The sequence below is a fragment of the Rattus norvegicus genome, chromosome 3 (genome assembly GCF_021556685.1).
Source record: "Rattus norvegicus strain SHRSP/BbbUtx chromosome 3, alternate assembly SHRSP_T2T, whole genome shotgun sequence".
In the NCBI taxonomy this organism is placed as follows: domain Eukaryota; kingdom Metazoa; phylum Chordata; class Mammalia; order Rodentia; family Muridae; genus Rattus; species Rattus norvegicus.
The window spans coordinates 32,927,026-32,944,881 of NC_141536.1; the positions used below are offsets into that span (position 1 = coordinate 32,927,026).

General features: G+C 42.2%; 1 protein-coding gene across 32 annotated transcripts in view; it reads left to right on the forward strand.

Moving 5' to 3' along the window:
- Mbd5 (methyl-CpG binding domain protein 5) overlaps nucleotides 1-4,769 on the forward strand; it is a 387,213-nt gene extending 382,444 nt beyond the window's left edge. For 28 of the 32 annotated variants that reach the window (XR_015682832.1, XR_015682837.1, XR_015682834.1 and 25 more), the window contains one exon: nucleotides 1,315-1,924. Coding sequence is in view for 23 of the 32 variants with exons in the window: in XM_087651565.1 (XP_087507691.1) it covers nucleotides 1,315-1,386 (72 nt within the window). In the remaining 9 variants the exon portion in view is untranslated. 32 annotated transcript variants of the gene reach the window in all.
- Nucleotides 4,770-17,856: the final 13,087 nt, after the last annotated feature.

A 17,856-nucleotide genomic window follows, 5' to 3' on the forward strand; every position in this document is an offset into this window, starting at 1 on the left:
TATGGGAAGGGCATTGGAGTTGCCTCAACTCTCTTGAGAACCGAAAACTAAAATTTCTCATGTTTACAATGGTTTCAAAGATATTAAAGCACTTGTACACACACAAAACATTAAAAACATTGTATAGCTATTAAAACATGTTTTCAGGCCATAGTTGATCCACAAACTCCTAATTTGCTGTTATGGATAAAGACTCTTTCCTTGATTACAAACCTCCTCATTAATGAATTTTAGTTATGCTTGTTTTAAAAGGTATGTGTGGAAGGGGTCTAGAGAAAGAAGCAGTCTGGGAAGCTTAGAGCATTATCTTAAAGTTTTAAATACTATTTATAAAACAAATTTTATCTTTGACTAAAGACAATGTTTGGTGCTGTCTAAACTTTATTTAAATTGGCTCATTGTCGGTAATTGAATCTAGGTCTTCATGCATGTTTGGCAAGCATGAAGTTAAGTTAGTCTCCAATCCTTAAACATTATAATCTGAACACATAATTAAGCCAACTGGCTGTTTTCTTAGTCCTGTGACATCACGTTAACAGGTTAAAATCATCTGTGACAGAAGTATTTAGACCACGGGAATCGGTAAATACTACAGTGCATTTGTTTCCAAATGCTAGCTGTTTAACATTCATTTTGGCTACCACTTTAAGTCTACCCTGCCTTCTGGACCTTACTTCATTCTCTGACGCAAGTAGCCATGTTACAACTTGGGAGATCTGATTATTTACCCCCTGCTCCTCAAAATGTATGTGGTACCATTCAACCCTTTCTCAATGTGACATACAGGATCAAATGCCTCCAGTTCCTGTTTTAGTATATACCCGTGCTTTGTGGTAATTAGTCTCCCCTGTTTACACAAACTCAGACCTGCCAGTGAATGGCTGTGGCGTTCTATTGTCCGTGCCGATGCTTCTCATGAACAGACATCGCTGGACTGAGCGGCACGTAGATCTTCTGATCTTCGACACTTTGCAGTAGTTATAAAAATCTGCTCTGAAAAGAACAAATGAGTACTTGGTGTTGTCTTCCTGGCTGTCCGGGACACAGTGAGATAGTTGATCCAGGGATGTCTGCCTGGCAGTGCCCGGCTCATGTGTGCTCCCCTGTTCACTGGAGCCTTCTGAGTGTTCCCCTTCCCTTGTCGAGACAGTGTACGTACAGACTCAGGTCTTCACGACATTTTACAGTGTCTCAGGGTATAGCGATTGAAAGTGAAGCAGACTGTTTTCTGCCCAGTGTCTTTGTCCGAAGTCATTTGGTGTTTGTGATTTCAATCTTCCTGTTGTTTTTTTTTTCCCACCTTCTTATTTCCAGGTTCACCAAATCCCGCAGGGTGACAGACAAATGAGGCCCCCCAAACCCAAGAGGAGGAAGATCTCCAGATAACAGAGAGTGTTCCACTGACACAGTGTTCATCAAAGGAGCATGCACAGACACACCTTATGTAGGTATTGATACGGCCACTGTTAGATCAATCTGTAAACCATGGCAGATAGCTACCACCACCACAGGGCCCTAAAGGGAACAACAGTGGAGACGTACGTTGGTCAGGAAGGAAAATGAATGTCGAAAACAAAACAGAACAATCACAATCCCTGTATGAACGAAGCAGTAAATGGCCGAGGGACCGCTGAGAAATGTTTTCTATTGTACTAAAGTTGTGATTATAAGAATAGTCCAAATGTTTCTGAAGAATTTTCAGTGTTGTATATAGAAAATACAGAATTTCATGGTGATATTAGAAATGTAAATATTGTACAATATTGTCATGTACAAGCATACTTAATGCACACTTTATCTTTTATTGTACAAAGAAATAGTGTACAAAAATCTTTGGTTTCTATGGAGTACACCTACCAGAGACTACCAGTGTAAAGTGATAAATAAAAATACAACCTAAATGCTTTTCTATGATAATATAAAAGATGCTGGTTTTGTATTTGACGGCAGAGAAAAGGCATGGTGATGTAATGCACACAACGAGGCATACACTGCACACCGCCGAGTGTCCATTTATGCTGTCTCTTTAGACAGCCCAGAAACATCAGACTGAGCTTCGTGCGGGTGTCTAGGAAGCCTCCAGAGTTCTGAAGAGAGAAAACGCTCGTGGCCATTAAGAATTTAGGATCTCGGGGTTGGGGATTTAGCTCAGCGGTAGAGCGCTTGCCTAGGAAGCGCAAGGCCCTGGGTTCGGTCCCCAGCTCCGAAAAAAAGAACCAAAAAAAGAATTTAGGATCTCAACCGTTGGTTGCATTCCTATTGTTTTACAGTTTTATACATTTATGTAATGAATTTGAGTCATTTCCACTCCTCCAGCCCTCCTTTATCTCCTCGATCTTGTCGGTCAGCGTCCTCCTACTTCGATGTGTCCCTGTGCCTGACCTACTGAGGTGGATTAGCGCTCCTTCCTGTGCGGGGGTGGGGGATGTATCTACTGGTGCAAGAGCAACTTGTCTCTGACTACAGCAGGAGAGGAAATGAGGAGGCCACCCAGCAGTCACTAACTGCTAACAGTCCCTCCGGTGGAGCAGGGCCACATGGGCCCCTCCACCACCCATGCGAAACAGTGACACGTTCAATCCTGTGTGAGCTTGGGCAGCTAACCATAGCTGCAGTGATGTCATGGGTGAAGTAGCCATGACACATCCCGAGCACACCTCCCTATCCTCCAGGTCTTACGGTCTCTCCACCCCCTTTTCCTACCTTGGAAAGTTGGTATGGCTGCCCCATTCAGGGCATTTTAAAAACAGAATAGGTTTTATAATATTTTTTAAAAAAAAACTTAGATTAACTATTTTACTCAATCATTTATTTAGTAAGTCTTTGATGACCACCTTTGGATCGTTTTCTATCAATGATGCTCAGAATCAAAGGGCTTTTTTTTTTTTGCATACAACATCCAACACAGTAAAACTTTTCATTTCCACATGTGGAGGCAGAAGCTATACTTTGAAACCATCTACAGACATAAGGATGATGACAGTTCAATTTCTCTTTTTGTGGAGTGGAAAAATAAGTCAAACCACATTTTATATCATTCATCGGTACCCAGAAGTGAAAGCAGCTTGCAAAATAATGAGCAGCGGCAATCTTTATTAGCATTATGTAACATATCAGATTTATTTTATTTAAAGAATTATTTATATCATTCACAGATTATTTTTATATACATATATATTAATGTGGCTCAAATATGTGGGTTGAGTCTTATTAAGCAAATTATTTATGTTGCATTAAATAAGAGAAATGTGAAATAAATGTAGAAAATCACTACATTATAAATATACACACCTAAAATTGTGTAAGGTAATGAACAATAACCATTGTGCACTGTGGTGGCATAAACAAAATTCCAGACCACCTCAGTTAGAGATTGTCAAAAGAAGGGATTTGTTATCCCTCTTTCTTGGAACCAGCCTCCACCTAAGACTCCAGTCCTGCACTCAGCTGCTGGGAGAGTGTTCCCTACCAGACTCTGGACCCTCCTCCTCCTAAACTCCACAGCCTGATCAGGTAACTCAGGACAAAGGAGACAAGGCTCAGAGTGCACAGAACAGACACCCAGGTTTGTTCATTGTTGTTGTTGTTGTTACTGTTGTTGTTGTTGTTGTTGTTACTGGTTTTTTTTTTTTTAAAGACAAGGTCTCTCTATGTACTCTGGCTATCCTGGAGCTTGCTATGTAGACCAGGCTGGCCTGGAATACAGAGTTCCTCCTGCCTCTGCCTCCCAAGTGCTAGGATTAAAGGCATGTGCCACCACACCCATCCTCACCAGGCTCACTTTTGATAGCAAAGTTCTGAGATTTCCCCTCAGATATTTCTGTCTGTTCTGTCCTCGTCTTAACCCTTATCCTCAAGCCTGACAGAATGCAAATAGCTTCCGTGGTACAATCATTTTGTCCTGGGGAAGAGGAATAGGTATCAAGGGAGAGGGTCTCGAAACTTCCCAGGCCTTCATAGAGTCACAGGAAGTAATCTTTTGTGTCATGTAATGGACACGTGTTTGCTACAAGTTGATGTATTTCATCTCTTTAAGCCACTATTGTTTTGCTTTTGCAAAATCAGCCTGCTTCTTCCTGCTTGTGTGCATAGCTGTGTTTATTCTCAGACATGGATGTGTCCGTATGCCCGATGGGTCTGCATGTGTTGCTATACAAAAGAAGAGTCAGCCTTTGCCCTTCTGTTTGTACAGTGACTTGGCCACACCTCCTTTGTGTGTTTCCATTTGCCCCATGATATACTTGGCATTAGGAAACCATGTAAATCTGTTTCTTCCATGACCTCACTGTTGCTTGTGGCTTTGCTGCGGGTGCAAAATGTGGTTGAATCTATCCACTAGGGGCTTTCTCCTTCCCCGTACACTTCCATGGCAAGGAGTATAAGTACTGTCAGGAGTTTAGATCGTGCAAAGCTGGAACACTTTTTACAATGACATCTACCTTACAACTAAAAAACCTGGTCACTCACACTTCCCTTCTTCCCGTAGAGCCACTTCCTTTGTTGTACTGAAGCCAAATTATTTTTAACTAAAAACTAGCCCTTTTATGTTACTAAAATTTTTATTTCCTAAAATAGCATTTAAAAAATATCAAGCATTGGGAAAAAAATGAAAAACATTTTTTTTTTCTTTACAGAACATAGTGGTCCTAACTACCAAAGGAAACGTAATTCACTGCCTGCCCCTCCATGGTTCTGGGAAGCACACATAGAATAAACCACACTTCGAAGTCTCTTTAACAGAGTATTTCAGATGAGGAAAACTTGACTAAGAAGGCCTTGTGTGGTTTGTTCTGTAGCATTACAGGGCTTGTTTTTAACCACGTAATTAAAGGGACATTTTTGGAACGTACTTTTGAGATACACTTGGAAGGAAAATACTTGAAGGGCATTTATCCCATGTAAAATCAGGAGCCATGTTTAGTCATTCATGAAGATCCTGCCTGACTGGGAGTTCTGTTGTGTCTGTCTTTAAAGTAAGTGTGGCCTGCTTTGTAACAGCACAGCATCGAGGGAGGAGTTGAGGCTGACTGTTCACCTTCCCTAAGGTTTCTGAAGAGTCTCGGGCCACATGAGTCACGTGAGTTGCTTTCTCACTTCAGAGGATGATAATGCATTGTTAACCGTGATGACCTTCCATGCAGCGTGTGGTCTTCACTTGCCCGTCACGAGCAGTTTTCCATTAGCATCTAAGATCTGCTAAGATGCTTAGGAAGTTGGTAGCACCGTGCCTTTTTTTTTTTTTTTTTTTTTGGTTCTTTTTTTTCAGAGCTGGGGACCGAACCCAGGGCCTTGCGCTTCCTAGGTAAGCGCTCTACCACTGAGCTAAATCCCCAGCCCCGGTAGCACGTGCTTTATGAAAAGAATCCCTCGGCTCTAAATCTCAACAACTATCTATTCCCTCTGACCATCTGCCCACGTGATAGAGTGCAAGGCTCAAGCTACGAACCGAAGACACAGACCCGACGCTGGGATGCTGCTGGTTGGTCTTTTTCTTTGATTCACTCTACTTGCATTAGCCAAAGATCTCAGAAAATTATAACTCATCTGTGTAAACAACCCAAAAGTGAGAATCAAATCAGTGAGCCAAGAAAAGCAGTGAGCGTCGGAATCATGGGAAACCCAGCTAACAATGGGGAGTGTGAGTCAGAAAAATAATGAAGAAAGTATCATCTTCAAATATGGAAGTTGGGGTTGGGGATTTGGCTCCGTGGTAGAGCACTTGCCTAGCAAGCACAAGGCCCTGGGTTCGATCCCCAGCTCCAAAAAAAGAAAAGAAAGAAAGAAAGAAAGAAAGGAAGGAAGGAAGAAAGAAAGAAAGGAAAAAAAATATGAAAGTTAATTGGTATCTACTGTAAATATGTTTGATCAGCCTTATCTGCTTTTATACACACTGTGTGTGTACCTCAATGACCTCTATACACCTGAAAAGCTGGTTGATTTAATAATTTGTTATGTAAATACAAAGCTGTCTATAAATTAGAAAATTTGATGCCATACAGCTTCATAATATACAAATGGTTTTTGTAACATTATGCCTTCATGAATGAAGTATAAATCCATTAGACTGTCTGTGTAGAAGGGGAATAGTTTGCATCTCACTAACAGGGTTATTTTCATCCAGATGGTTATACCACTGGAAAAAGAAAACGGCCTGAAACTTTTCAATATGAAAACCAAATATGGTTCCACTTTCCCCAAGTCCCCTTTTAAATGCAAGACTGTTGAACTCTGTGCTAAATACCTTGCGTTATGAGATTTCCATAGGGGATACAATGATCTGTGCCAGGGATCAACAGAGAAAACCTTCCCAAAGGCAAATATTCCACTTGAGAGCCTACAAATCTGCCTTTCAGACAGTAAGCAGAGGAAGAGTCCCAGCATTCTTGCTGCTTTGCAACTAACTAATCTTCTCTACTGCGTTCCCACAGATCTTAAAAGTATGACGTCAGTGAGTAGGGCTTAACTCTTCATTTCTCAAGAGTCTTGCAAGTGTCACCTCAACACTGGGCTTCTCAGCCTTGGTACTGGTGACATTGAGGCTGGGTCATTTCTGACTGAAGGGGCTGCTTTGTGCATTCTAAGATGTTTCACGGTGTCTCTTCTGTCAGTAACATTCTCTCATAACAATCAAGAGTGTAGGGGTTCAGATTGGAAATTTAAAAACACTGCCTAATTTGAGCCACTTTGGGAGCCTATGTCTCTGTAAACTATGGACAGACTTGCATTATATAATAATTCCAGAAGCAGCCAAAACTGGTATCAACTGAGTCTGTCTTGATCCATCATAGTTAAGGAAGTGAAGACATTAATATTGGCCCCTCTTTGAACTTGATACTTTTCAGGGCTATTCAACAAAATTTGATACTCCCGTGTCATCTACAAATGTGTTGGGCTACATTCAGAGCTATCCTGGGGCACAACGACACTGGACTGCAATTGGATATACCTGCTTAACCCAAGATAATTAAGACTGAGATAACAGCCTAGAAGAGTTACCCAAGTCCATGTGGCCTAGAATCTACGAGAAGACCAGCAGCCCATATAGAGCAGTCCTAGGACTTTTAGGGAGTGGAAGTTCAAGATGGGTGTGGGGGTGCTTTTCTTGGAATGAGAGGAGGCCTTTGCCTGTGAGGATCCATACATGTATACTCTCTACAGTGGTCTTGCTCATATCCTTGCAACAATTCTGACGGAAGTGATTGAGAAGATCTTAGAGGTATCATTGCTATATTTATTCACTAAGTGAATCTTTACTAAGTGCCATTGTATGTGACACTCTGTGTGAACCAGTGGAGATTCTGGTAAGCGAGACAGACCCATCCTCTGCCCTCACTGAATGGACGGAGGGACAGACAAACACGTACGTATAATAATTATAAGGGACAGTACGGGGACATTACGTGTCTGCTGGCTCAGTTTCGGCGGATAAAGGGTTAAAGCACAAGTCATGGGAAATGAATAGGAACTGGGCAAAGGAGAGTCTGTAATACGTGATAGCATGTAGATGTGTTGGATACAACAGAATAGTGAGTGTTAAGGCCTAAAACATGGAAGAAAATGCTGGAGGGGCCATGGGGGGCCCAGCGAGGCGCCATGATTTTTCCACTGTGATAAAGAGCTAGTGGATAGACCTTTAAAGAGTTGTACGACTAGGTTTGTGTTTTAGGAAATGTATCTGGCAGCAGTGTTAAGAACCAGTGAAAAAATGCTGGGCCTGGTATACTAGTCCAAAACTGAGGCAGGAAGATCAAAGTTCAAGACTAGCCTTGATCACAAGTTTAAGATTACAAAGTGGTTTCAAAGCCTAGGCAACCGAGTGAGACCCTGTCTCCAAAGGAAAAGTGAAAAAGGTCCTGGGAATATCATTCAGTGGTAGAGTTCTTACCCGGTGTGTATAAAGTTGGAGGGTCAAATCCCAATCTCTCCCTCTCCCTCTCCCTCTCCCTCTCCCTCTCCCTCTCCCTCTCCCTCTCCCTCTCCCTCTCCCTCTCCCTCTCCCTCTCCCTCTCTCCCCCTCTTTCTGTCCCCCTCTCTCTCACACACACACACATGCACACACGCGCACTCATGTGTAAACTTACAATGAAAGAGGTTAAAACTGAAGAGCATGAAAATCCCTTCTGAAGAAAAACATTCTTCAAGTGCATAAACTTTTTAATTATTTTAAATAGTAGCCTACCATAAATTTTCAGATTTGTCAATCAAATGCCATCCTTGTGTGTTTGTGTGTGTGTGTGTGTCTTTCTAAGATACATTGAACATTCTTAATCTGAAATCTAAAAGCCTCCAAAATACAAAAGTATTTTAGTGAAAACACCATATCTGAGGTACAAAATCCCACACCTATGACTCACAGTCAAAAGTGTAGGTTGCCTCACTGTGTATGTATGTAAAAAGTACACACACAAAATGAATTTGGAGTCTACTTCCCATGATGCCTCATCATATATATGCAAATATTCTAAAGTTCAAGACAATCCAAAATCTAAAAAACAGCTCAGCCTCAGCATTTTAGGTGCAGGATCCTAAGCTGCACTTGTAAGGAAATGTATGTGCACACCTCAGTTGGCTGTAACCTGTGCACACCTCAGTTGGCTGTAATCTGTGCACACCTCAGTTGGCTGTAAGCTTATTCCTATGTCTCCTTTCTTTCCTTTTACAGGTAGGAAAACAAATGTGTGTCTTTTCTGGTTATCAAAGGTTGGGGAGGTTTAAATCCCTAGACTATTTTGCTAAGACTACTGATAGGAAGCTGACTGGAGCGCACAGGTAACTGTAGGTCAGGCCTTTGGGGTGAATAATTTGTCTGTCTGTCCTGGGAAATAAGAAGCTGTGGTAGAAGGTGCACAATGTTCAAAGTACAAGTGAGCACTGAAGATATGGAAAGACAGGGAGGCAGAGAAAAAGGTCATCAGGGTCTACAACAGGCCATTGTCCTGTTGGAACTCCACCTCATCAGGTGAAAGTGTACCGTGGTGCATACCAACCTGTGATTGTATATCTGTTCTGCAAACATCCCAACTGCGATTAGTCACTCTCTATACTCAGTGAACAGTGCAGTGGGGGCTTTTCAAAGCTAATACTGGTTTAAAAGGAAAGAAACAGGCACCAGTGAAATAACACGAACAGGTATCAGATCCAATGGCTTTGAGTCAGCAAATATCCCTTCCCTGGAACAGGAGGCTGTGTAGACAGAAGTGCACCCTCCATGGATGCAGTCCATTATAATGGTTGCCGACTGGGCCAAGAAAGTCCTAATGGATATGCATATGTAGCTCTGAGTCTAACTAGAAGCTTCACTTTGGGCAAGTTCTTCATCTAAAAAATAGATAGTGGCCCTTGCTTTATTGTGTTGAAAACTGGGTGACATAAAAGATAAAAACTCTTGATGCCATGCACTGCTAACTTGCAATGTAAATATTTTGATCAGCAAAGGGACCCCCTGTCGGAGGAAGGGACTGTGAGACTCTGGCATTGTCTAGAATGCTGGAAGCCCTGGGAAGCCTCTAACAGAGGACAAGGTGTCCTGTCCAGGGTCATGCTACCACAAGTGAATCCTCACAGATGCCTTCTGAGGTTCCTCTTCCCAGCCCCAGGTTTCTGGACTGACTTATATGTGGCGTTTCCTGGATGAATTCTGCTATCCATGATGCCACATGCAGATGTGAGGCAACAAAACTATTCTTCTGACGTAATCTAGAAATTTGTTTCTCTAAGAGGTTACATGAGTTAGTTATAGTAACCAGGGCAGAATCAGAATTGGATAGAATGGGAGAAATTCTGAGCCTTGGCTTCGCAATGAGATTGAGAACAGCTCTACAAATAAGTAGCTAGACTTCAAACATGTAAACGGCTAACAATACAGACCTTAGGAACAGGGGAGAATGTATTTGAGATGAGACACTGAAAAGTGAGGTCTTAGTTGTTGACACTGTCTTATATGATAAGTCACTAGAAAACCCTACAGTCAGACAACTAGGGTGTGACCACTCCATTCCTCTGTTGTATCACCTGAGGAATGGCACTGAACTTAGAAGCTACCTCATAAAACTGTTGGAGTGTTACTTAAATTGATGTGGATAAACTATTATATCCTAATTATATTCACCTCAGTACAGAAGCTAGGCTTCTTCTGGCTATTCCATGAACAGATGGAGATAATACAGCCCCAGTAAGTAGCTTAACTAATCTCCCAGGTGTTGGCCACTTTAACGGACCTTGCTGGTCACTGTTAACTGTGTGTTGTTAAATATGTCCTCTTATTTAACCGTGAGTACTCAGAATTATAACCAAGCTAGAATCAAGAAATTCTTAGAAGATTTGAGTATGAGAACTGGGAGGACGCAGGTTTGGGTGGATTCATAACTATCCTGGGATTAGTTTTTTTTACCCAAAAGAGTAGCATGAAATGAAAAGAGATGATATATTGAGAAGTGCTTTTAAAAGAGAATAAAGGAAGCGCAAGGCCCTGGGTTCGGTCCCCAGCTCCGAAAAAAAAAAAAAAAAAAAAAAGAGAATAAAGGACACATACAATAGTAGCATTTAAAAGTGCCATTAAAGATTATTTCGTAACTGGGAGTTCCTATCTAAATTCTATGCCCAGGCTTCTGCATACTGTGAAGACTTAGGCCCCACCTTGCTGTAAAAAGAAGCAGAAATACTCCTGGTGATGGAAAGGTAAATGAACACTTAATCCCAGACAGGGCCCCGGTGGGGTTTCCTGTCCCTGGAGCTGCTGGGTGTGAGAAAGGCAATGGGGAACTGAGCCAGGAGGACTGGGACCTCAGCTCTCCTTCCCAAGTTCACCCTCAGTGGTTTTCCTGGTCATGAGGAGAGTCTTCACAAATCTCTCATGACCCTTGGCAGGCGCTGCCCCATTTTTGCACAAATGGTGATTATTTTGAATAGATAAGTTCCTTCAAATTTCAGTGTCCCGGAGGAAGTAGGAGCTGGTGGTTTTAGGCTGCTTCTCATTGTTCTGTCAAAGAACAGAACATCATTTCACAGGGGCCGAGAAACAAGCATGCAAGAATTGGAGTGATGGATATGCCTGCTATCTCTGGTACAACCATCTTCTGGGGATGACTCGGTGAAAGCTGGATAACTCATTCCTCCCCGCTCTTGGCTTCCTGCCTCTTCCCAAATGACCAGAATGATCATTTTTCCCAGAGGAGCTGAGGCATCCTGGAAATGGGCAGAAGCAGGCACTGTCACTTTGAGTGTAATCAGAGACCATACCCAGAATTCTCCATAGACCTCTGAGTGGAGGAAAAGAATGGAAAGTGTGAATGGGCAAAGCAGCTCCTCCCCTTTTCCCTTCCCCTTCCTCCTCCTCCCTTCCCTCTTTACCCTTCCCCCACTTCTGGTTGAGCTAAGGTCTCACCGTGTAGCCCAGGCTGACTGAACCCCAGATCCTTGTGTTTCCATGCAGCTGGAGTACAGGTTTGTATCACCATGCCCCAGTAGCTTTCTTTTTTCATAGCCAATGGTTTCCACCCATTTTTCAACCAGGAATTTGTACCAGTAAAATAAAAATAAAATTGAAGGTATATTACATATGTGTGTATGTGTGTACAGTGTTATGTATACTGTTAAGTTTTAGGAATACTCAAAATAGAGCACAATTAGATAAGCTGAGAATGGCTTTTCATCTCCCTCTTCATTCCCACAAATAGCTTCTCATCACACGGGGGCTGAGTGCATCAACTCTGAGAAGCTGTAGTCCAAGTAGCAAGACACCAGGCTATTGTATGTTGCTCCTGTGAATGTTATCACAATGGAAGCAAATAATCAAAGCTCCTGGGAGAGTGACCCAGCTTTTCTTAGTCAATGCGGTACACTTAGTGCTAAGTAAATGGTGATAGGATAACCAAAGGAAGCAGAGAAGTCTGGGACATCTGATAACTAACATGGACTACTTTGCACAAGAATGACCTTGACCTTTCTGTAAACTCGAAATATCTATCCAAATATATCTCCCTGGATCGGAGTCAGGTCACTGTCAAGCTTTACCACGCACTTTGGAGAGTCACCCACCCATGGTGCAAGAGAGTTAGCCGAGGCCCAGGACTTCATCTGGAAGGAAGGAAGAAGTAAAGGGATACCATAACCACTGTAGAGCCTCTAGCTTGTACTTTACCCAGACACCCTAAGCTGTGTACTCCACACTGCCCAGCCTCAGGGGCAGGGGGATCAGGGACATTAACTTACAAAGGAATGGTATTGTGAGAAAGCAGCTGAACTGGGTTCTATTCCTAGTGCTGATATTAGCTGTGTGCCTCGGGCAAGTGCCGTTGCTTCTCTGAACTTGAGTTTTTTCATGTGTACCTCAACTGGCACACAGGGTTGCCCTGATATTCACATAAGCATGCATCTAAAGGGCACACAGAAAATTCTGTACAAATAAAGTCAGAATTAAGCCAGGCCCGTGCATTAAGACCTTTCATGGCATAAAGAAAATTCCTTAGGGTTTACCAACCTGAGGAATTTTCTCCTTGGGTGTAGACATTCTAAGCTTAAAGAATAACCAGGTTGGGGGCTGAAGAATGGCTCAGCAGTCAAGAGCACTTGCAGTTCTTGCAGAGCACCAAGTTCAGTTCCAAGGACCCACACAATAGCTTATAGCCATTCATAACTCCAGTTCCAGGGGATCCACCATCTCCTGACATCAGGCACTGCACATACAGGCATGCAAGCAAAACCCTTATATACACAAATTAAACAACGTTTGAAAAAAAGAACAAGCCAGTTGTTTTAGGGTTTCTATTGCTGGGACAAAACACTATAACCAAAAAGCAAGTTGGGGAGGAAAGCATTCATTTGGATTACACTTATGTATTCATCTGTTCATCATCAAAGGAAGCAGGATAAGACCTCAAGCAGGGCAAGAACCAGGAGGCAGGATCCCCTGCAGAAGCCATGGAGGGATGCTGCCTACTAGCTTGCTCCTTGTGGCTTGCTCAGCCTGCTTTCCTACAGAACTCAAGACCACCATCCCAAGGACAGCTTCATCCACAGTGGGTTGGTCTCTCCCCAATCAATCCATAAGTAAGAAAATGCCTTCCAATCAGATCTTATGGAGGCATTTTCTCGATTGAGATTGCCTTCTTCCCGATAAGTCTAGTTTGTGTGTCAAGTTGACAACCACACAACACACACACACACACACACACACACACACACACACAAATAGACACTGAAATTTTCTGGAAAGCTGGTTGATAAATTTTGATGCTTCCATATATGCCAACCTTTTCGGGTGATAGTCTGCTTGCTTTTCATTCACAGACATTGATACATCATTATCTGTGAGGTAAAGTGAAAAAGAGTTCTTCAAAGGGCCCTGTGGAGTGGATGAGGAAGACGTGCAAACAAGAACTGCAGTGCACTTTTTTAAGAGTTCTTTTGTGTTACCAAGTGCCACATCACTGAGAAGCTTGACTATTAAGGAATGGGAAAATGACTTAGAATAGGAAACCACATACTTCTGTCAGGGACAAATGACATTCAAGAGAGAGTAAAAAACCAATGGTTGTTCTTCTGGAAACAAAAGGAGTATCTGTAAGTTATGAGTATAATGGGAGAATAAGGAAAAATGACTTCTGAGAGTCACCAGGAACCAGACTTCAGTGGAAGCTTGTGGGATACAGAAAGCTAGTGAAATAGTTTATGATGGTTCTCTTTTCCATGAATATTTTAATAATTAAAATGTTTCTTGTGACATTTTACATATATGTGTATCACTCATATGCACCTCTCTTGTGCCCCATCTCACCTCTTGCTGGTCCCCTTATTCCTCTCAGATAGTCCCCTTCTGTTTTCACTTGAAATAGTTAAACCAGGTAAGTGGCAGCCATTGCACTCAGCTAGGCTGAAATGGTGGGCTTGACAGTTATATGCACCTTTACAGGATAAATAGTGTAGCAATCAAGACAGAGTCCAGATCAATAACTAGAATTACCAGAGTGTGATGATTCTGAGGCCCCTTGTCATCTTTGAGAGAGGTCACTCTGGCCAGAAGTTCAGAGAAGTGATAGTTTTTCCTACTCTCCTAGGAAAATATCCACACTTTTCTAAGAAATTCTAATTGAGGGGCTCACATAAGGTATAATTGACCCCCTAAATTCAAGATTGGGAAGCAACAAATACACAATCAATGACATAACAGCTACATTTCAAACCAGATTACAAGGCTATGTCAGAGGCTGTCATACAATTGCAGTGCCATCATAATTTTATCTGTGACTTTGGGTAAGTACACCACTCAGTGCTTGGCAAGTCTAAGGAGACAACATCATTCCTTTCCCATTGGCTCGGTAAGAGTCTATTAGAGAGAGCTGCCCTTAGCATGTTGTGTTTCCCCCTCGTGTACTGTTTTCTGTGCTGATCTTTGTACTATTTACTAGTAGACTGGAGACACAAAGGATTGCTCTCATCAGCTGTCAATTCTCATACCTCCTCACTCCTTCACACTGTCCATGTGGAATTCAATACATGGAGTCGCAAAGAACAATCCACTGTACTTTTATCTCCCCAAGAATGGATTTTCTAGTTTCTTTTTTTTTTACAACATACAAGAAAGAAAGAAAGAAAGAAAGAAAGAAAGAAAGAAAGAAAGAAAGAAAGAAAGAAAGGAAGAAAGAAAGGAAGAAAGAAAGAAAGAAAGGAGAGAAAGAAAGAAAGAGAAAGAAAGGAAAAGAAAGAAAGGAAAAGAAAGGAAGGAAGGAAGAAAGGAAGGAAGGAAGGAAAAGAAAGAAAGAAAGAGAGAAAGAAAGAAAGAAAGATAGAAAGAAAGAAAGAAAGAAAGAAAGGGAAGGAAGGAAAAGGAAAGGAAGGAAGAAAGAAAAAAAAGAAAAGGAAGGAAAAGAAAGAAAGAAAGGAAGGAAGGAAGGAAAGAAAGAAAGAAAGAAAGAAAGAGAAAGAAAGAAAGAAAGAAAGAAAGAAAGAAAGGAAGAGAAAGAAAGAAAGAAAGGTTAATGATATAACGATGATACAGTGTATGGTATAAATTTTGAGAGATATCCACCTCCTCGTTACTCATTAAAGTCTAAACTTTCCCTTGGCCAATATCTTCACATTCCTTTGAAATCAAAGAAATTATAAGAAAACCTAACAGTGGTAGCAAAGATGGAAAAACGACCTCTGGTGTCCCAGAGCCACAGGCTGTCATCCAGAATGGAGTACATGCTACCTGTCAGGATACTGCACACCAAGACCATTAGGTAATGATATGAAAATCATATGCCATTCTTCAACTCTGACATTCATACATCTTTGGGATCAGAAATGGGAATGAAGAATGCAAGTCACAACAGATGGGACCACATGACCTCTATGCTCTGACCTGGCTCTTGAGGTGGCTGTCACTGGAGTTTCGCAGCAGTCAGACTATGCCTGAGCAGTCACACAAACTCACTGTAGTATGTTTGAAAGAAGCTGCTGACTGAGACCTTGGTTGACACTGTTGGCCATAAGGCTTTCACATGGTCTCTCTGTGGTGTGGGCTTCCTCTGGCATGGTGTCTGGGGTCTAAGTTCAAGAGCTCTGAAGGTGAATGCAGAGGATGGGGGCAGTGTGCCTTGTCTGCCTCAGCTCCAATCACACTGCTCCTGCCAATCCCTTGTGGTTAGAAGCAAGGTTCCACAACAAGCCCATAATCCTAAAGACAATCTAATTCCATCCGGTGACAGTAACAAAACCCTTGAGACCCATTAAATATGTCCATAGAAGTTTTTAACAAAATAAGTGATCATAAAACATCCTCATTGCTGACGAATACTGCCAAGATGAAAATAATTACTAATATTGGCCAGTAAAATGGAAAGTAACTAGTTCTCCCATTTTCTTTTACTCCAGGAATCTAAATAGTTTAGGAAATTAGCCCAGGTAGAAGTTAGTAGATCAGAACCTGGAGAAACAAGTACAAGCACCCACTCACTACGCCAAAACTCTAGCATTTCTTTAGTCTGCTTTACATATGTAAGGAAAGGTATCTGCAATGTTTCTCAAAGTTAGTAACTGCATATATAACATATCCACAGAAAAAGTGTTTATATAGCTCATAATATAGAAAAAAATCTCAATAAGCTCTTAGGTGAAGGATTCTGTGGAGGAGTTAGTGTTTGAAGGAAAGACTGACCAGGTTGTGAGGTGTTAAACCTTGGGTTTAGAGTACCACCCTAGCCTCTGTGCTGCCCCTAGCCACCCACCGCCAGAGGTCCATGCATTAGCATGTTGGTCTCCAGGGTGATGTTATTCGGACTTGGAGATAGGCCCTATTTCCAAAATTCTTAGATCCAGTGTACCTTCCAGTGGGATTTTGGGGGCCCTCTTTGTTTCTGTCACTCTATAAACATGAGATGAGTGCCTATGCTCTACCTATCACCCACTCCCCTGAGAAGTGCTGCCACACCACAGATCCAGAAGCACCAAGGCAAATGACCATGGACTGAAACTTCCAAACAGTGAGCCAAGATTTCACTGAATAAGGCCGTTTGTTATAGTGGCAGGAAACCGACTACCACATAGGGTGAAAGGGGGCCTCCATAGTCAGCTTGCAGGAGGGAGTTTCCTGGAACAAGAAGTTCCTGACAGTAGGGAAGATGAAGCAGGAGGTAGATCCGTTTACCCTTCATATTCCTTTCACTTTCTATCGGGATCCGGAGGAGACTTTACAAGAAGAGACTTTATTTTAAAAGACTTATTTCTGGGAAGAGATTTACAAGAAAGATATCCTTGTGCTGTTCAATATAAACTCTCCCTAGACTTCCTCAAGTCTAAAGGTGAAATTGGGGCGGGGAGGGGCATTACCATGGATTTGCTGTAATTGAATTTCTTGTTTTAGCTAGTTTCAAGGCTGAGTTTTATACCAAGAATGGCTCAGAATCAGTTCATAATGATAGGGAACTGGCTTCTGAGTTCTTAACTCATGCACTGTGAACAAGTAGTCCGTGCTTCCGACAAAGTGATCAAAGCCTCTTCATTCTTCCCAGGAACTGGTATGAGGACAACTCTGCCCCAGGAAGAACAAGTCTCTATCAAACATGTGTCCCTTAGCACATATAATTCCTCCACAGGCACACGCAAGTGAGCTTCACTAAATTCAGCCTTGGGAGCCTCTTCACCTTCTTCTGCCCTCTCTGGAACAGGAATCTAATGGGAAAGCGAGCCTCATTCAATCCAGATCTATAAAAAAAATCTTTCAGCCAGGTGTGGTGGCTCATAACTCTAATCCCAGAACTGGGGAAGCTAAGGCAGAAATGTGTACCAGCCTTGACTACAGAGACTCTATCTGCTAAGCAAAAAGTTCTCAAATTATTCTATGAAACCAAGTCTAAACTCTTGAAACTAAGCCAACCTTAAGGTGAGAACCAAATAGCTCATTCTCTATGCTTAACAAAGAGCCTCGTGATCTCTGGCTCTGCCCCCTGAGGGCACTGGCTGTTATTTAACCTGTTTCATTGAAGGCACAGCACTGGGCCAATCTAGGTCATTGTGATGGTTTATATATGCTTGGTCCAGGGAGTGGCACTACTAGAAAATGTAACCTTGTTGGAGTAAGAGTGTCACTGTGGGTATGGGCTTTAATACCCTTGTACTAACTGCCTGGAAGTCAGCATTGTGCTAGCAACCTTCAGATAAAGTTATAGAACAACCCCTGCTCCATGCCTGCCTGGATGCTGCCATGCTCCCACTATGATAATAATAGACTGAACCTCTGAACCTGTAAGCCAGCCCCAATTAAATGTTGTCCTTTATAAGACTTGCCTTCATCATGGTGTCTGTTCACAGCAATAAAACCCAAACTAAGGCAGAAAGTGGTACCAGGGACTGGGGTATTGCTGTGATAGGCCTGAG